Raw genomic sequence first — 21,498 nt, forward strand, 5'->3', positions numbered from 1 at the left:
AATAGGCACTGTCTCTGTTGGGATTTGTCTGCAAGTTCTCCTGGGACATGAGTTCTTCGGATTGGATTATTCCTGTTTCTTTTTAAACAAACCAGCACTATCAATGCTTATTTTTATTGGTGTAGAAGAAAATACAAACAAGTAATCATGAGGAGGTTACCTATATAGGGGTGAAAAAGTTACAATAGCAACTTTAACTCAGCAACCGGTCCGGTAAACAACAACATGTGTGCGTACCACAAGCCGCTATATTCAGCTCTCTAGCCACTACAACAACAAACTACCCAAACTTAAACTGGTCACCAAACCTGATGAACCATCAACGCCCAAACTTCTGCCAAGCATACAAGATAGCCACTGCTATATATGCACGGCCAACTGACGCCACGACATTAAATAGAATATGGGACTATAATTCTTTTTTAAAAGGTGGGTTAGAATTAAGAGACGCAAACAAACAAACAAGTGTTGCGACTATCTTGGGCGTTACAAACTTTGAACAACTGACTTGAAATCTTGGTTCTAGATCCAAAGTGGGAAGTGGAAATGCTGAAATCCTTTAACTTCAATTTGGATCTATTGCATCCTCGAGTGTGGGATGGATCCACACTAAACCGATTCACAATCAAAGATCAACTTTTGCATATGGGTTTTAATTTGTTCGAAATAGTGTTGTTTTCCTTTAGAAAAATCAAGCTTCTCAATATCAGATATTGAAATTGAAGTGAAACCTCAGCTGTGCTAATTGCCATCTTATGGACTGAAGGTATTGCACCTTTATCTCCTAGCCGTTTTTTACTTTTCAATTTGATACAAAACGAATGTGCAACCGGAGCCTACAATCATTGGCGCCAAAAGAAAAAACAGACAAATCAAAACTCCCGCCAGGTGCACACTTCACCGCCTCCCACCGACGTCTGGGCCCTCATCCTCCACGTCACCGATCCGCGACGCTCCCTCCTCCCTTTCCCGCCCGAGCCACCTCAGCGATCCGCGTCGATCTGCATCCCGTTCGTCCACCGGAACGGCCGAACCCCATCGCACCCCTCCACGCCAGCGATCCGCGGCTCGCACCCTCCCCCAATCGCGTCTCACCTCCCACACCCTATAAAGCCGCGCCCCCAGCAACAATATATCCCCAAGCACCCACGGCCACACCCAGCCCGCCGAGAAGAAGCTCGATCCTGAACCCACCGCCCGATTCCGATGGCACCCAAGGCTGAGAAGAAGCCCGCCGCGAAGAAGCCGGCGGAGGAGGAGCCGGCGACGGAGAAGGCGGAGAAGGGCCCGGCGGGGAAGAAGCCTAAGGCCGAGAAGCGGCTCCCGGCGGGCAAGTCCGCCGGCAAGGAGGGCGGCGAGAAGAAGGGCAAGAAGAAAGCGAAGAAGTCGGTGGAGTCGTACAAGATCTACATCTTCAAGGTGCTGAAGCAGGTGCACCCGGACATCGGCATCTCGTCCAAGGCCATGTCCATCATGAACTCCTTCATCAACGACATCTTCGAGAAGCTGGCGGCGGAGGCGGCCAAGCTGGCGCGCTACAACAAGAAGCCCACCATCACGTCCCGCGAGATCCAGACCTCCGTCCGCCTCGTCCTCCCCGGCGAGCTCGCCAAGCACGCCGTCTCCGAGGGCACCAAGGCCGTCACCAAGTTCACCAGCTCCTAGGCGAGCGATGGGATCTGCCTCAGTTCCGTTCAGGAATCATGAAGTAGTAGTGTGGTCGTGTGTTGCAGCGGCGGTAGTTGCCCCTGCGTCTGCTCTTTGTTCATCTCTAGTCGTCTGATTTATGTAAGAAGTAACCTGGTGTGGTACTGTGGCTGTTCATCTTTGCAATTTCTGATTGCAAATATATGTGAAATCTATCTTTGTATTTCACTGAATTTTGCTCTCGTTCTGAACCTGTATTTGCCGCTGACTCGAAAATTTCGTGTCCTGTTATCATCTTCCTGCGGCCTGTTGTCAATTTCCATTTTCTGAACTCGAGGTGCCTTGTTGGGAGATTGAGATTTAGTACAGCAAAACGCCCGTTGTTCTTCGCTGTGTTGTAAACATGGCTTCTTGCGTGTGATTTGTTCACCATTCAAAACTTCGCCCCCACTTCGCATCAGTTTCAAACTGTCCGCGTCACTTCTGATTTCTCTACTGAACGCGGCATCTCCAATCGCAAAGTTCTCTGCATTCTGTTTGGGTTTAATTTCCAGTTTCTGAACTTGAGGTTGCCTTGGGAGATGAGATTTGGCACGCAGCAAAATGCGAGCCGTTCAGCGATTCCTCACTGTGCTGGAAACATCAACATGGCTTCAGTTTCGAGCGTCTTGGTTGCTTGAATTTCAATCTTTTGGGCTGCTTGGGCGCGATGTCCTCAGAAAGTCGAAAGCCGAAAATCTGGGCGGGAGTTTCGGAAGCCACGCTAAATTTTTGCTTTGGCGCCGAGTGGGGAGAACTGGACCTGTTGACAAATTATGCTTGGCCCAACCACCCTCAGGTGCTTAATTGCAGTCTGGCCTGGCCCATTTTAAATGTTATTATATAGGAAAAAGTCTACTTAACCCTTTATCTTTCATACTTGTCTACTTCACCCTAACTATGAAACCGTCTGTTTTACTTCTGAACTTTTTAAAACCGTCTATTTTACCCTCTGAGTGGTTTTCAGCGGCGGGTTACTACAGTAACAGCGGGTCTGCTACAGCAACCGTGGTTTGCTACCGTGTTGGTGGTTTTGAATTTTCTTTTTTTTTATTTATTTTCGGTGAATTTTTGAAAAAATCATAGTAAATTATAAAAAAATCATAAAATGAAAAATCTAATTTTATTGGACTCCACGTGAGTAGATCTACACAGTGAATATATAATACGTTATGCTTTAGTATAATTTTTTTTTGTAGCTTTAGATTAATTGGAAAATCTAATTTTGTCTGTAATTACTTACAATTTATCTATAGCTAAGTTATACATAGTCCAATGAGTACGGAATTTTTACTATAGTTCAAGCATACAATAATTAGCGTACCATAAAAATTTCACCACAATTGGACCATAAAAGCTGCAGCTATGAATTATTCCAATTAATTAGAGACAAAATTAGATTTTCCAATTAATCTAAGGCTACAGTAAAAAATTTTGTACTAAAGCATACCGTATTATATATTCACTATGTAGATCTACTCATGTGGAGTCCAACAAAATTAGATTTTTTATTTTATGATTTTCTATGATTTACTGTGATTTTTCAAAAATTCACCGAAAAGTAAAAAGAAAATTCAAGCCACCATTACTGCAGCAAGCACGCTGTTACTGTAGCAAAACCACTGTCGAAAAACCGCCCGAGGGGGTAAAATAGACAGTTTTGGAAAATTCAGGGGGTAAAACAGACGGTTTCATAGTGGGGGGTGAAGTAGACCATGTATGAAAGGTGGGGGTTAAGTAGACTTTTTTACTTATTATATAAGCCCACTAGTACGAGTATACTGTATTACTCCATCCGTTTTAAATTACAACTCGTTTTGATTTTTTTCGCCCATTTTGCTATGTATATATCTAGATATATTATTATATCTATATTCATAGAAAAATAAATGTACCAAAAAGATTAAATCGACTTATAATTCGAAACGGAGTGAGTACTGTACACTACATGTCTGCATTTTAGAGCCTCACGCTATAAACAAGCCATCCCAAATAACGTACTAGACGATTACCTACGCATGCATGTTCATCTTTATTAGGGAGATGTTAGCGTCCGAACGTCTGGATAGATGCGCGTGCCCGGACATCCGCGCCCGCGTTTCGGGGACGTGTCACCCTACCCGTACCATCCGCTCGCACACATGAACTGCCCGCTTCAGTACCGCTTCTCGTGCGCATATGGGGACCGACTGCACCCTGCTCCGTATCGAGCACACGGGGACTGCCTGCGCCGGCTGCTTCCCACGCTCGCTTCACACAGGAACCGCATGCACGTTGCCCTAGCAGCTGCAGCAGGCGGCATCGACAAGTAGGGCCCATTCCAACATATGCAACACCCGATCTACTTTTACAATATCTAGATGAAACATGTGCAACATACGTCCAAAACAACTGAAACATTTACAACATAAGTCTGAAAACACTTGAAAGCCGTTGCAAGCATGTGCAACATCAAGATAAAATACTTGCAATATATGCGTGAAACATATGCCATATCTAGATAAAACACTTGCAACATATGACTGAAAAATAGATGAAACATTGGGAACAAACTCTTGCAACACGCGTGTATCGCCATTGTAACATATGCAACATCTTGATTTGCTTTTGCTACATCCATGCGAAACACTTGCAACATACCTTTGAAACATCTAAAACAATTGAAACATACGTTGCAACATGCGTTTTCGCGCAACATCTCCTTGCTGCTTGCAACACGGAGGACGAAGCAACCAAAGAAGGGGATGCAGCCGCCAAGGCGCCCGACCAAGGACCACAAAGCAGAAGCTAAGGGGGATGTGCCCACCACGGCAACCGATGTAGCCACCAAAGGGCTAGCCAAGGACCACAAAGAAGACACTAAGGGGGATGCGTCCGCCAAGGCGCCTGATGCAGCCACCAAGGGGTATGCCAAGGTCCCCAAAACAGACGCTAAAGGGGTTGCTGCAAAAGGGTCCAGAGCACCCATGTCATGGCCGGATGGGGGGCCTGAGTTCGTCCAAATGGTCATCAAGAACCCCTTCTTGAAAACCACACCACCATCAAGTGATGGCCTCCCCATTGACCCGACTCCAGAACGTAGCATGACCTAAAAAGCAAAATTATGATCGACCAAATATTAAGGTAAGAATACAGAGGTATTATGTTGTTTCTATATTACGGCCCTGTTTGGTTTCTACAGGCCCTCCTAAAATTGCTGTCACATCAAATGTTTAGACATATGCATGAAGTATTAAATATAGACTAATTATGAAACTAATTATACAACTTGCGACTAATTTGCAAGATGAATCTTTTAAGCATAATTAGTCCTTGATTTGACAACGTGGTTCTATAGTAAACATGTGCTAATGACAGATTAATTAGTCTTAAAAAAATCATCTCGCAAATTAGCCTCCATATATGTAATTGGTTTTTAATTAATCTATATTTAATACTATTTATTAGTATCTAAACATTCGATGTGATATGAATTTTAGGAGCGACTAAAGAACCAAACACCCCCTACATTTGGTTTAACTTCTCTAGTATGTTGACAGTGTTTGAGTAGTGTCGGTTATCAATATTAGGGATACCCAAAGCAAGGAAGTTAGCGCCACGCTAACTTTATTGGATGGAGCAAGACGTATTAAAAGGTCTCGCCCGACCCCTTGGGTTCGTGCTCCACTGTCGATGCGGGACCCACAGGATACCCCGCAAGGAAGAGAGAAGATCTAGTCTAACTAGGATTCTTCCCATATAATCCTAGTAATAATACTACCCTATAATCCTACTAGGACTCTACATTATAAACTAACTAGGACTCTGGCCCCCTGACTATATAAAGGAGGGCAGGGTTCCTTGGATCGGGAGTTCAGAGAACAATTGTACAACACAACACTTCACAATCAATCCAATGCAAAGGCTAACGCTGACTGGACGTAGGGCTATTACTCGATCAGAGATCGAGGGTCCGAACCAGAATAAATCGATTATCTCTTGCGTTTACCGTCAAGTTCCGCATACGCTGAAGCTCGAACAAACTACCCTGGTACCCCCGTGGCAGGCTATCGGTGGTCAAACATCGACAGCTGGGGCGCCAGGTAGGGGCTTTCGATGACTTTGCATCCGAGAGCTCGATGGACCTCGACAACATGATCTTCTCGAAGGGATGAACTTTCATCTTCGGTTCGTGGATCTGCGAGGCAGGCGACAATGGCAGGTTCCAAGGCCATCTCCTTGAAGATTCGGATCATCATCAAGACCTTTCCATTTCGGCAACAACGATAGATCAACTTGCTGGAAGATTCCCACAGCTCGCAATGTCTGATCCAACTCAAATTTCGTGACTTCATGCATCCGATTCGAACTCAAGTTCTGCTTTCGAGACAGAGTCTTATCCGAGTTCTTTTGGAAAACTGAGTTCTTTTCCGATAATGCTCCGGAACACGACATCAACCTATGAAGAATACAACTCGGAGTACACTCAGAGTACTTTAAAGAAGATGGGTCTTTTTCCGTTTGATCTCCGCAACATGGCAACGTCTTATCAGGCACAGCTCGAAAGATCTCTTAATCTAGTACTTAGAATGCCACTGAAAGGAGCCCAGAAAGGTCTCGTGTTAACTATAACACCTCAAAACTGCATCATCCACTGGCCAGGTTTCGTTCCTAAAGATTACGGCACCCAACTAGTCGACAATACGACAATGGCAATTCTACCCTACCAAGAAGGAGACTCGATCTGTGACCTTGAAGCCTCTACTAAAGTTATCAACAACTCTGATAGTATGAAAACCAACACTAATGACAGAACAACTCACGCTCGAGAAGTATTCATGATTCACCGTCCTCGATCACCATTAGTCCCCCTAGAAGCGCTCGACGTTAGGTCTTCAGATGAATCTGAGTCCAACATATCACGATTTACCCAGGGACACGATGGTGAGACCGAGAGTCAGAGGCAAGCCAGAGAAAGAAAGAACAAATTGAAACAAGGACGTCAACGCCGTGCTAAGCAGTGCAAGGAAGCTTGGATCAAATATGAGTCATACCTAGCCGAGTATAATAGAAGAAAATCAGAGCGAGAGGTCGAAGAAGGATGAGCAGCGAATACACCCTACAATAAGATCCGAGAAGCACTAGAAGAACTCAGGGCGACTTCACATCACAATGAAAAACAAGAACAGCTCCGGGACTTCCTCCGATCAACAGTCCTAAGGACACACGACGGAAGGGCCCGCTCAAGACTACTTGATAGATCAACATTTCATGAGCAGGAAGATCAAAATCAAAGGAAGTCCGCTTTCGAGAGACTTGGACCAAGTGGAAGTCACAACAGAGAAAGTAGAAGAAATCATAGTCAAAACGACCGGGTCGAACAACCAAGAAAGGCTAGAAGCAAAGCACATACTCGGACAGCCACGCAAAACTACTCTCGCCAAGACAATAGTTGGCAAGAAGAGGGGTGCTGAATCAGAATACATAGAGGCCAGAACGCACTATAGATTCCCCTATTTTGTAAACAGACTTGCTGCAATACGACTGCCTCACAAGTTCAAGCCGTCCAACCACTCCAAGTATGATGGCAAGACCGAACCAAAGTAATGGCTTAGGATTTACTCACAATCGATTGAATTGGCCGGAGGAGACGATGACATCAAGACCTTGTTCTTTCCCATGGCCCTAGAAACCATGCCACTTCAATGGTTTGACAAATTAAATCCAGGATCAATCAAAAATTGGGAGGACTTGCAAAGAGCTTTCTGTGAAAATTTCGCGGGTATCATTACACACCCAATCACCCATGCAGAGTTAAAAGGACTCAAGCAGAAAGAAGCTGAAAGTCTCAGAAATTACTATCAACGATTTGGTGAACTACGAGCTCAAGTACATGATATCACCCAACGAGAAGTAATCGAAGCTTTCTCTCACAGAATCATGGCTAGGTGGCAATTTCAAGGCTTCTACAAAGAAAACCCAAGAAATAATGAAGAATTCAGACAAACAGTGGAAAAGATAATTACTACGGAAGAAAAGACACGAGAAAGATTCCCAGATAGAAACAACCGAGACAACCCGTACAAGCAAAATCTTCGAAATAACAGACATCAGGAAAGAAAACGTGGACCAGACAACACCGTAGCAGTCACTGACAAATCAAGGAAGTTTTCCAAGCCCAGGAGGTATGACGACATTGAAAACATGCGTTGCGTCTTGCACCCCAAAGGAAATCACACCATCGGAGATTGCTACACCTTCAAAGACCGATACACAAGAAAGGATAGTAAGGAAAATACCAAAGAAGGCAATCAGAAAAAAGAAGAAGACAATCACGAAGACAAGGGATTCCAAAAATCCAGGGGGACAGTAGCAGTAATCTTTGCCGAAGTTCTAGATTCCAGAAGCAAACATCAAGAAAAGCTGGCGCTGCAAACCATCATGGCAGCAGAACCGGCTACCCCAAGATATCTCAACTAGTCACAGTATCCAATCCAATTCTGAAGAGAAGACCAATGGACTAGCGTAGGAAACACAGGCCATTACCCACTGGTTCTAGATCCAACTATTACCGGTATGACTATCACAAAAGTACTAATCGACGGGGAGCCATACTCAACATCATTTTTTAGAAACTCTAAGGAAGATGGGACTACAACTCGTTGGGATGATTACACCAACAAGTACACCTTTTTATTGCATAGTACCCGGCAAGGCAGCAATGCCACTTGGACAAATCACTCTACCGATTACTTTTGGGACTCCCTCGAACTACTGTACAGAGTTCAAGTTTGAAGTTGCGGACTTCAATTCATCATATCACGCAATCCTCGGGTGCCCGACACTAGCAAAATTCATGGTTATACCGCATTATCCGTACCTGTTGTTTAAGATGCCAGGGCCTAACGGTGTCCTTTCTCTTCAGAGTGATTTGAAGCGCGCTTTTGACTGCGATGTTCAGGCAATCCAAATTGCAGCAAAAGCACAGGGCGCCGATGGAAGAAAAGAAATAGCCACTGTTGTAGCAGAAATGAGCCTAGAAGAGCTAGTGATACCGGCTAAAAACCCAGCATCCTAGCACCACCAAAAGAAGCCGATGTCAAACAAATCGACCTGGGCACCGGTGATCCCTCCAAAATTACAACCATCAGTGCCCACCTCTCGGTAAAATAGGAACTCGCGCTCACCAACTTTCTTTAGGACAACAAAGATATCTTCGCTTGGAAGCCGACCGACATGCCAGGGGTCCCAAGAGGGTTGGCTGAGCACAGAATTGATATCAATGAAGGCTCCAAGCCTGTGAAGCAATGACTACGACGATTCTCACCCAACAAGAAGGCAGCAATTAAAAAAGAAATTACAAAACTAATGGCAGTCGGATTCATCAGAGAAATCCTCCATCCAGATTGGCTAGCAAACCCAGTTCTGGTACAGAAAAAGAATACGGTCGAGTGGCGCATGTGTGTCGACTACACAGATCTCAACAAACACTGCCCGAAAGATCCGTTCAGGCTACCACGCATTGATCAGATAGTTGATTCAACAGCAGGATCTGCCCTACTATCCTTCCTTGATTGCTATTCAGGATATCACCAAATCGCATTAAAGGAACAAGACCAGAGCAAGACATCTTTCATCACTCCATTTGGAGCCTACTGCTGCAAAACCATGTTATTTGGACTCAAGAATGCTGGTGCCACTTACCAAAGGGCTATCCAAACGTGCCTCGGTGATTAGATCGGCGAAAACATAGAAGCACACGTGGATGACGTAGTAGTAAAGACAAAGAACCTAGATACACTAATTGAAGACTTAAAGCAAACCTTCGAAAACCTGAAAAGATGGAGGTGGAAATTGAACCCAAACAAGTATGTATTAAGAGTTCCTTCAGGACAACTACTCGGATTCTTGGTCAGTCATCGCGGAATCGAAGCAAGCGCCAAGCAAATTCGAGCCATAACAGAGATGGGTCCTCCTCAAAGTGTCAAAGATGTGTAGAAACTAACAAGCTACATGGTGGCCCTCAATCGTTTCATATCAAGACTGGGCGAAAAAGGGTTACCTTTCTTTAAATTGCTAAAGAAGACAGACAAGTTCGAGTGGACAAAAGAAGCCAATGAAGCTTTCAAGAAGCTCAAGGCATACCTCACCTCCTCACCCGTTCTCACACCTCCAAAGAAATACGAAGACATGGTGCTGTACATCGCGGCAACTTCTACTGTGATCAGCACAATGATTGTCATAGAAAGAGAAGAAGGGCGTGTATATAAAGTACAACATCCCATATACTACATCAGCGAAGTACTGTCAGAATCTCTACGCCCTCCTGATCACTTCACGCAAGCTCGCCACTATTTTGAAAGCCACAAGATTACCGTGGTGATAGATTTCCTACTCGGAGACATCCTACACAACAGAGACACAACAGGGCGCATATCTAAGTGGGCAGTTGAACTTGGTGCTCTCGATATCGATTTCACCCCACGGAAGGCAATTAAATCTCAAGCCCTGGCCGATTTTGTTGCCGAGTGGACAGAAATTCAACAACCTATGTCAAATACCATCCTCGATCATTGGAAGATGTACTTTGATGGATCACTCAAGCTAGGCGAAGCCGGTGCATGCATTCTCCTCATTTCTCCAGATGGAAAACAACTCAAGTATGTCCTCCAGATACTATGGCAAGCTACAAACAATGAAGCAGAATACGAAGCCCTCATCCACGGGCTACGAGTGGCAATTACCCTCGGAATCAAGCGTTTACTCGTATACGATGATTCAGTAGTAGTCATCAATCAAGTCAACAAAGATTGGGATTGCACCAAAGAAAACATGGGCGCTTACTGTGCTAAAATACGAAAGCTCAAAAAACACTTTCAAGGATTAGAAATTCTACATGTCCTGCGCGATTCTAATATTGCGGCAGACGTCCTCGCCAAGCTTGGATCAGACAGGGCGAAGGTCCCACCCGGTGTATTCATAGAGGAGTTATCAGCTCCCTCCATCAAACAACCCAGTGAGATAACCCCTGAAATCTCAGCTAAAGGCACCCAGATTTTGGTAATCACCACTTCATGGACCTAGGTTTTTACCGATTACATCAAAGAGAATAAGTTGCCAACGGAAAAAGAGGAAGCTACCCGTGTTGTTCGCAAAAGCAAGAATTACATCCTAGTAGGAGACAAGCTCTACAAAAGAGCCGCATCTTCAGGAGTACTCCTAAAATGCGTCTCATTTGAAGAGGGCAAAGAAATCCTAGATGAAATACACTTAGGTTGATGTGGAAATCACGCCGCTTTAAGAACACTAGTTGGCAAAGCATTCCGCACCAGTTTCTACTGGCCAACCACTTTGAAAGACGCAGAAGAACTCGTCAGAAGATGCAAAAGTTGTCAAATGTTCGCAAGACAAGCTCATGTGCCAGCTCACAACCTTGTCTGTATCCCACCTGCTTGGCCTTTCTCCTGCTGGGGGCTGGATCAAGTAGGACCTCTCAAGAAAGCAAAAGACGGTTTTGAGTACATCTTCGTAGGAATTGACAAGTTCACCAAGTGGATTGAATACAAACCACTCGCAAAATACAGCGCAGCCAAAGCAGTCGAGTTCATCCAAGACATTATGCACTGCTTCGGCATGCCCAATCGAATCATCATAGATTTGGGTTCTCCCTTCACAGCCATAGAATTCCAAAGTTGGGCACAGGACTGTGGCTTCAGAATAGATTACGCATCAGTCACACATCCAGAGGCCAATGGATAGGTCGAAAGGGCTAACGAACTCGTACTAGCCGGATTAAAACCAAGATTGTATGAAGAACTAGTGGACTATGGATCAAATTGGATTGAAGAATTACCCAAGGTCATATGGGGGCTATGGACTCAAATAAGTAGAGCCACTGGATACTCACCTTTCTTCCTAGTTTACGGATCAGAAGCCGTACTACCTGCCGACTTGATTTGGACGTCACCAAGGATAGAACAATATGACGAAGGAGAAGCAGAACACACCCGAAGATTAGAGCTCGACTGTACAAAAGAAGTCAGAGTAAACGCTACCCTTCAATCAGCAAGATACCTCCAAGGATTAAGACGCCACTACAACAAGAATACCCAGCATCGATCACTACAAGTCAGAGACCTAGTACTAAGAAGAATACAAAAAACTGACGGACGCCATAAACTACTCAGTCCATGGGAAGGTCTTTTTATTGTCACGAAAGTCACCGGACCAGGCACATACAAGTTGATAACCGAAGACAGAAAAGAAGTCAAGAATACATGGCACATCAGCCAGCTAAGAAGATTCTATGCATGAAAACAATTCAAGGGAAAATATACATACAAGCCACAAGAGATCAATGTTCATGATCAATAAAGATGGCGCTCATCGACAACATATGTACTATTATGACTCACCAATGTTCATGATCAATAAAGATGGTTCTTTCTAGACAACATATGTCTTATTATGGCTTTCCCCGAGTTGTTTCCAATGAACCCAAACAAAAAAGCAAAATGGCTGAAAAGACACCTGAGCATACCGGCCGAGAGCAAAATAGCCAAAAACATGCTTGAGCTTGCCGATGAGGGTAGCTAATAAGCTAACACCCGAACAAAAAAGTAAAATGGCTGAAAAGATGCCTGAGCATACTGGCCGAGAGCAAAAGAGCTGAAAATATGCTTGAGCCCACCGATGAGGGTAGCTAACAAGCTAACACCCGAAACAAAAAGCAAAATGGCTGAAAAGACGCCTGAGCATACCGACCGAGAGCAAAAGAGCTGAAAACATGCTTGAGCCCATCGATGAGGGTAGCTAATAAGCTAACACCCGAACAAAAAAGCAAAATGGCTAAAAAGACGCCTAAGCATACCGGCCGAGAGCAAAAGAGCTGAAAACATGCTTGAGCCCGCCGATGAGGGTAGCTAATAAGCTAACACCTAAACAAAAAAGCAAAATGGCTGAAAAGATGCCTGAGCATACCGGCCGAGACGCCGATGAGGGTAGCTAATAAGCTAACACCCAAACAAAAAAGCAAAATGGTTGAAAAGACGCCTAAGCATACCGGCCAAGAGCAAAAGAGCTGAAAACAAGCTTGAGGCCGCCGATGAGGGTAGCTAATAAGCTAACACCCGAACAAAAAAGCAAAATGGCTGAAAAGACACCTAAGCATACCGGCCGAGACGCCAATGAGGGTAGCTAATAAGCTAACACCCGAACCAAAAAGCAAAACGACTGAAACTAAGCCTAAACATAAATTAGAGCAATTTCAAGACAAGACCCTCCAGCTCCTTATTCCAAATAGCAAGAGGCTCAAGGGCTACACTCAAAAGATCCCAAGAAGCACTACATGGTTTTGCTCAAGAAAGCACTCGGACGACGATTGTTCCTGCTCGACAAGACTTGAAGGAACAAGACGAGGCTTCCAGAACTCAACCATGAAGTGCTCGAGGGCTTGTCGATCCTAGGATGTTTTTGCAACCAGAGATAGGACCAGATGCTGACCACACTTTGAGTTAAGCCAAAAAGAAGAAGCTGGAGATGTCCTAAGTCTTTTTAGTACTAACAAGAACACAAAGTTTGTCGAGACAACGATCTATACCAAGTTGTTTACAAGTCACAGACGAAAGCCAGACAAGCACTCGACAAATCAAGGAAGTCTATCAAGACATCAATCTACATATACCGAGTTGTTTACAAGGCACAAACGAAAACTAGAAAAGCACTCGATAGATCAAGAAAGTTTGTCAAGACAATGATTTACCTAAGCCGAGTTGTTTATGAGACAAAGAAATACAGACAAAGAAGACATCAACAAAAAATAAAGAATTTCCATTCAGTCTTCAAGTATAGTGTTTTATTACAGAAGCTGGAATACAAAGGTCAATTACATTAAGCATCATCATCTAGAGAAGAAACATCAATGTTATGATTATCTACAATCTTCCTGGCCAAATCATCGACCTCGAGCTCTAACTTCTCAACAACATCTAGATACTCTTGGCTCTCGGCTTCATCAACAACCTTGGACAAAGGAAAGTCCGGAGAAAGAACCCGGACCTGGGCAAGAACATTCCTGGTACAAAGATGGGCACACCGCTTCACGAACTCCTAGAAATGGGTCAGCACTTGGGGAATGAACTGAGCCCAAGAATGACCGTCATTTGTTAGAGTCCGGAGAAGGTCAGCTACTGACCAAAAAGACTTCCACAAAGCTTTCTAGTTCTCAGTAGCCATTGCCAACTTGCCAGTCAAGTGTTCAATTGTTTTTTGGGCCTGCACAAGATCTCTGTCAGCTCCACGCCTAATCAACTTAGCAAGCGTGAGTTCTTCCTCAGCTTGAGTAATTACCTCCTCAGCCTTATTGTGGCTAGTATGAATGAGTGTCTTCATCTCCTTGATACCCTCCGAGAGCTTCTACTTTTCAACTCGGAGAGCTAGACCAAGCAACAAAAAGGCAAGTCAGCAGAAAGGCAAATTTGAATACAAAGGGAAGCGAAAAAGAACTTGCGATACCATGGCACTCTTTCTTCATGGCCTCCACATTTTTTGAGGCCTCCTAGGCAGCTGCATCCCTCAGCTTTTCGACCTCAACTACCCGGGCATGGAGAGCCTTCTCCTCCTCCTGATGCATTTGACGCTCAGTCTCCAACTCGGCCCGACAGAGGTCAAGCTCTGCCTTCAGGGTACTCACCTCGGAGGACAACTTTTTCTCGGTTTCAGACGAGAAAAAGAAGCTAGTATGATCATGAGAAAAAGACTGAGCAAAAAGAAAGAGAGAAAAATAAGAAATAAGGGTAGGAGAAAAACGAACATCCAAAGAAAGAACTACAGAAAAACTTACCTGGAGCCTTTCCCCAAAAGAAGTCGCAAGGGTCGACAAGCTTCCCCAGGCGGCGGTTAGCTTCGACAATCGATGAGTGGCATCAAACTACTACACCACGTCATCAGCCAAAGGCAGACCACCGGAAGCAAGAAGAGGAGAGGGAGAAGCCGGCCGAGGAGAAGAAGGCACGACCATGGCAATCTCCTAGGAAGCCACGGCCAATCCCTCAGATGAACCTGCTGCCATGGCCATGATCACCTCAGGAGCTGGCAAATCAACAGCTACGGCCTCTGTCCCCCTCACAGCCACCTCGGCGACCGTGCGTTCTGAGTCTTGAGACTCAGTACGCAAGGGCGCACTAGAGGTTTGACAAGAAGTCGACTGGAGGCTCAGGGAAGACGAAGGCCTAAAAGTTGACAAGGAAACTCACCAATAAGAATAAGAAAAAAGGAGAACAGAAGCAGAGAAATAAAACCAGAATTCACTCACTCAGCTATCTTCTTCTTCATAAAACCAAAAGAAGACCTCGTAGGGGGAACCACAGCAGCAAAAACATCTCCACCACCCTGCGACGGGAGTAGCACGGTCGGTACCATAGCCCCAGAAGAACTCAAACCCGAAGACCGCTTACTACAAGGGAACAAAACCAAAGTCAAAACAAAAAGAGGGTTTCAACAACAGGAATACAAGAAAAGAACTCACCGATGAGTAACGAGGGCGGCATCATCATCCTCCTCTTCTTTACTCTCGACCAAGGCCACCATAGCACCAGCTGAAAAAGGACAAAAGTACTCAGTCAAAGATAAAAACAAACAACAAAAGGATAGAGCGTATTAATATGCTTACCTAAGAGCATGCTAGCTACAACTGGAGTACCTGGACGAGTACTCGTCTGACGGGACTTCTTAGCAGCAGATGGAGTAGAAGAAGAGCTATCCGCTCGCCCCCTCTTTCTAAAAGTACGAGGAGCTCGAGGAACTAGACGAGGAACATACTCTTCATATACGTCAGAAAATGCGGAAGAAACACCAGGAAGCATCATGGTAGTTTGAGACTTACTGGTCAAGGATGCCCCAGCAAGACTACCCCCGGCCTCCACATTTGTCGAGCAATCATCAAGAGGAATTGGATCGATGAAATTACGCCCCAATTCCTATAAAAGAGTAAAACAACAAGACAAGAAAGATTAAGCAAAAATGGATACAACAAAAGAGAATCAAAAGTACTCGCATAAAGAAAAGAACAACTCACAACAGGGGTGGGTTGTTAGCATTGTACTCAAGGACAGCAAGCAGAACGACGCTTACTCCTTTCAGCATCTTCTGAAGACCCTCGAGCACCTCCTCATCAGTCAACTCAAGGGCAGGGACCATACGAGAAGGGTCCTCTGCCCCAGAGTACTCAAAACCATAATGTTCGCGCTCCTTCAAAGGTTGAACTCGACAGCGAAGAAAACTTGAAATAATCCCGAAGCCGGTCAAACCTTGCTATTTCAAAGTGCAAATCCTCTTGAGAAAAGGCTTGATTGTCTGGAGCTCAGCAATCGTCATAGGGTTCATGTCCCATCGGTCATTAACCAAGGGACCAGATCTAGAGTGAATGGAAAGCGGAGGAATCAAGTTGGTAGCATAAAACCAGTCAGCACGCCAATCCCTCACAGAATCGACCAGGTCATAGTCAAAGAATTTGATCTTAAGACCCTAGCGAAACTGGATCCCGCAGCCACCAAGAACATTGGTGTCATCGTGGTGGGGTTGTGGCTTCAGGCGAAAGAAGTAACGAAAGAGAGAAGAGAAGGAGGAATTCCAAGGAAGGTTTCACAAAGATGAACGAAAACGGAAAGATGAAGGAAAGCATTGGGAGCAAGGTGGTTCAGGCTAATCCCAAAATAGTTAAGAAATCGGTGAAGAAAGGCAGAGGCAGGAAGGCAGAGACCGGCATGGATAAAGGAGACGAAAAGAATAATCTCACCAGGATTTAGAGCAGGGACCCGATGCTCGCCTGGAGCTCTCCAATCAGCAAACTCCTTGCTCTGGAGCAGGCCATCACTCACAAGCTCGTGAAGCTAATCTTCGGTTGTTGTTGGAGCCGGCTAGATCTTCTGAGTAGCCCTCATCGCCATGAATTCTTGATTCTCAATGACGGAGAGCGATGCTTCCTCGTCGACAAAGCTCGCCTGGGACTTACTCGCCGACTTCTTCCTACCCATGTACTAGCAAAAGCAATGGGGCACTAAGAATAGAGAAGGCTCGGAAAGGCAGCACTCAAATGACGGCGGCAATGGTGACGGCGAAGTTTTGAAGGCTAGGGTTTCAAGGCAAAGGCAGTGTACCAAAGAAAAAGAGGAGAAAGGCCTTTAAATAGATTTTACACCAGTAAAAACGAGACCCACCAGGCTCATTTTAACACGGCATGAGGACGCAATGGTCCATTTACCGACGCTGCTAAAATGACAGACAGCTCAAATCCACACAACGGTATAGTTCAATGGGCAGATTTCAAACTTATCCATCCAGCACCACGGCGGAGATATCATATTACCACAAAAAGAACTCATCAACAATAAAGCAAAGAAGGGTTACCTCACAAGGAGCGCAACAACCCGGTCCTTATAGAAAGAACTCAGAAATCTCATCAACAACCGGGACATCAGGAGAATAAAGAATGATAACTCAGAAGGCAAGATTCTTTCCATTATAAATGGTTTCAAAAAATAGAAGATTACACATCTTACAAGACCCAACAAACTCGGTACCACGGCAAGCAAAGTAGCAAAGAGGAACCCGGACACGGCTAGGCTCTGGAACGACTACGTGTTCCAAATTGCTACTTGGTAGAACAAACCGCCCTCGGCACACTGTTTTCTTCAAAGGACGGACGCAGTGCATCTATGGCAGAAATCAGCAGCAGACGGGACAACATAGAGTAGAGAAGGCAGGCAGGCATCTGTCTACCCAAGACTGATGTGATGCTGGATATGGTGTTGATCTGCACCAGACAGTCTCAGGACAGGCGACGAGGATCAATCTAAAACTGCCAGATGAAGGAATGAAGTCCACATCACAAGACTTCCTCCAACTACCGCCATGTACATCTTGGTACATTGCTGCTGTGGGATTAGTCTACCTCTAATCCCTATCACAAGACTTTCTCCAGCTACGACAAGATATACAAGAACTACAAAATACGCCCGGGGCTGCTCTACTTCACAAACTACCATATTCATGACTACAGAGACTTTAGAACAAGCAACAAAATGCTCAATGAATCAAAACAACACTCTAGGAGAGTATTTATAGACCGAAGGAGCGGTGCACATGGACCAGGAGCACTAACGAAACAAGCCTAACAAAGGACATAGTGAGAAGATAGAACTTAATAATGGAGGACTCAGAAGTGAAGGAACAGTACTCGAAAACAAGCATATTCGGAAGAATATACCAACACTGTGCAACTCGTGAACAAACAACATTTATACTCAACTACCACCATGCAACTACACCTAACAAAAAGTAAACTACCAGAGAATATGCCAAGACCCTTTATCCGAGTTCTTTTTGAATAAAAGAACCCGGGAATGTGCTCCGGGGCTGCAATAGGAAAGGTTTTCAATTCTTCAAACAACCCAGAATCAAGACCCTCTAACTTTTTGTTTCAAATAGCAAGAGACTCGGGGGCTACACTCAATTAGTGCACTTTTTCTTCAAAAAACGCACATCACTCAGAAGACTTCTTCAGAATAGGAATTTTCAAACAACATAAAGATTCAGGACCCTCCAACTTTTTATTCCAAATAGCAAGAGGCTCGGGGGCTACACTCAGTGAGTGCACTTTTTCTTCAAAAAAGCGCACATCACAGAAAAGACTTCTTCAAGGCAAACCACTTCAAGACCTTAAGACAAAAAGAACCCGGAACGAGCCATATCCGAGTTCTTTTTGACCTTCAACGAAGAAACAGAGCAGTTTCAAGACAAGATCCTCTAGCTCCTTGTTCCAAATAGCAAGAGGCTCGGGGGCTACAGCTAGATGGATGTACTTTTTTCCAAAAGCACACACCACTCGAAGATCCAAAGAAGCCCTACATGGTTTCACTCAAGAAAGCACTCGGACGACCCTTGTTCTTACTCGTCAAGAGGAACAAGACGAGGCTTCCAGATTTCAACCATGAAGTGCTCGGGGGCTTGTCGATGCGGGACCCATAGGATACCCCGCAAGGAAGAGAGAAGATCTAGTCTAACTAGGATTCTTCCCATGTAATCATAGTAGTAATACTACCCTGTAATTCTACTAGGACTCTACATTGTAAACCGACTAGGACTCTGGCCCCCTGACTATATAAAGGAGGGCATGGCTCCTTGGATCGGGAGTTCAAAGAACAATTGTACAACACAACACTTCACAATCAATCCAACACAAAGGCTAACGCCGACTGGACGTAGGGCTATTACTCGATCAGAGATCGAGGGTCCAAACCAGAATAAACCGACTGTCTCTTGCGTTTACCATCGAGTTCCGCATACGCTAAAGCTCGAACAAACTACCCTGGGTACCCCCATGGCAGGCTATCGGTGGTCAAATATCAACATCCATCTTGCTCGACCTCTTGGGTATGGGCTTCGTCTCGCCTGACCCCAAGGACACGGTTTCTGTCTCGCCCGACCTCGAGGCCATGGGGTCTCGTCCAAGGCCATGGGCTCTGTCTCGCTCGACCCTTTGGATTCGTGCTCCGTATCGTTCAACCCCTCGGGTGAGAGCTCCGTCTCACCCGACCCCAAGGTTGCAGGCTCCATCTCGCCCAACCCCTTGGGTTCACGCTCTGTCTCGCCCAACCCCTTGGGTGAGAGCTCCGTCTTGCCCGACCCTAAGGCTACGGGCCCTGTCTCGCCTGACCCCTTGGGTTCGTGCTCCTTCTCGCCCGACCCTAAGGCTGTGGGGGTCTCGCCTAAGGCCATGGGGTCCGTCTTGCCCGACCCCAAGGTTGTGGGCTCCGTCTCGCGCTACCCTAAGGCTGTGGGCTCTGTCTCCCCCGATCCCTTGGGTGCGGGCTCTGTCTTGTCCAACCCTAAGGCCGCGGGCTCCGTCTTGCCCTACCCCTTGGGTGCAGGCTCTGTCTCGCCTGACCTCTCGGGTGTGGGCTCTGTCTCACCCAACCCCAAGGACGCATGTTTTGTCTCGTCCTATGGGGACCCATACCGTTGCCAACCACTCCATGTCCAAGCGTATGAGCCTGGGTCAAAACTAACACCAGAGAGGAGACTAGCACGCCTCGATGTAACCTGTGGCCATGACGGGCCATACCTGAGGATTCACATCAAGAACAGCGTCGGACGTGCCTATGCTATTCTTCCTAACCCTCGTAGGAACGCTAACAGGCGTGTCAGTTCACCACGATGTCCGCTGGGATGGAATGGAATGCCATGACCGGCAGATGACGCATGCGCATGGCGCTAATGACGAATAGGGCCACGACATGGAGCCATCCCTATTGACATCTACAGGATCAGTAGGACCCGCATGAAGGAGAAGAAGGACCCGATGATCCTGGAAGCCTTCTTCTCTCTCTCATTCTTCTCCTTTTCCTCTGCTATAACCCATGGTTTCCCTTTCCTTATAAAAGGGGAAGCAGGGAGCCCCACAGTGGGGATGGAGATCCACACGAGACCGAACCATGAGATAAAAACATAAGCGGATGACACGAACACACGACTGAGGGGCGATCGAGCTCTCAACATCCGTTCACTCCTTCGATCAGAGACTTGGGATCCTTTCCCTCTCTCACCTATTTGTAACTCTTACTACAAACCAAGTGCCGGTAACACGAGCAACAACAAATTGGACGTAGGGACGTTTCGCCAGAACCAGTATAAACCCTTGTGTGCTCTGAGCACACCATTCGAGCCAGACGCTCAGATACAAATTTACTCATCGGTGGTCCAAAAACACCAACAGTTGGCACACCATTCGAGCCAGATGCTCAGATACAAATTTACTCATCGGTGGTCCAAAAACACCAACAAATTTACGCATATAGCAGCATGTTCGGTTGGCTAGTTCGTATCATTGCTGGTTCATGAAGAAGTACTGCTGGCTGGTTTGTGTGAGAAAAAAATACTGTTCTGGCTAGAAATTTACGATCGTTTACAACAAGCCATAGCCAAACGAAGAGGCTGGAGGTGCCTTGTTGGGAGATTGAGATTTAGTATAGCAAAACACCCGTTCTATGGTGCTTAAACCTCCATCATCCCCACCTCCAATCCTCATACTCCTGCTTGCCCGTGGTCACGAACTCCACCAACTCGTTCTCTACATGCATGCAATGATGATGCAACACTTAGTATTACGACAACAGCAACTCTTAAAATAACAATATAGCTACCAAGCTACTAAGCTAACTCTAATGACTAAGATGCTAAGCTACCCATCCTTTCCACTAAATAGGTATGAAACATTCAAGTATTATCTTAGCAACTAAAATGCATTTATTCTTTTATTAATGATTTAATGTATATTAAAACAAGGAGCACCTAACTACCTTATTTCTCGGTCTATTCTAGGGCCACAAAAATTATAGTGAGCATATAATAATTCAATGAACCTACTGTAAAAAATTCATGAATACCAATTTGCCACAAAAATTTCTACAAATATTAACCTAAATAATATTAAACACTCTCAAATGATTTAATAAGCCTTAGCATCAACTCAGACCTACATAATCTAGTCATACCATCAGATAGACAATATTTTTAGGAACTCAACAAAATTTATTTCACAATTTTTGGACACCTATGCGAATTGATATTAATTTTCAAAGTTCAGCTCTGAAATTAAAACATAAAGCTATTTCTAATTCCTTAAGAAAAGGAAAAATGAATTCACCAGCGTGACCCACCACCACGCGGACTCGGCCCAGTTGCACGTAGCGTGAGTGTGCACGCGCGGCACGTAGGCACGACCCACGCACACAGGCCGACCCGCGGCGGGAGATAGCCCACGCGCTGGCGCTTTTG

General features: G+C 45.3%; 1 protein-coding gene across 1 annotated transcript; it reads left to right on the forward strand.

The window, feature by feature from the left end:
* The first annotated feature begins 1,141 nt into the window (after window positions 1–1,141).
* Window positions 1,142–1,875, forward strand: LOC136476738 (histone H2B.3-like). Its single transcript, XM_066474674.1, has one exon. It carries the CDS (start codon window positions 1,207–1,209, stop codon window positions 1,663–1,665), a length of 459 nt encoding a protein of 152 aa, XP_066330771.1. The 5' UTR covers window positions 1,142–1,206; the 3' UTR covers window positions 1,666–1,875.
* The last annotated feature ends 19,623 nt before the right edge of the window (window positions 1,876–21,498 follow it).

The sequence above is a fragment of the Miscanthus floridulus genome, chromosome 8 (genome assembly GCF_019320115.1).
Source record: "Miscanthus floridulus cultivar M001 chromosome 8, ASM1932011v1, whole genome shotgun sequence".
NCBI classification, from domain to species: domain Eukaryota; kingdom Viridiplantae; phylum Streptophyta; class Magnoliopsida; order Poales; family Poaceae; genus Miscanthus; species Miscanthus floridulus.

Coding starts and splice junctions, on each gene's coding strand:
- LOC136476738 (XM_066474674.1), top strand. CDS start 1,207: ATGGCACCCAAGGCTGAGAAGAAGCCCGCCGCGAAGAAGCCGGCGGAG.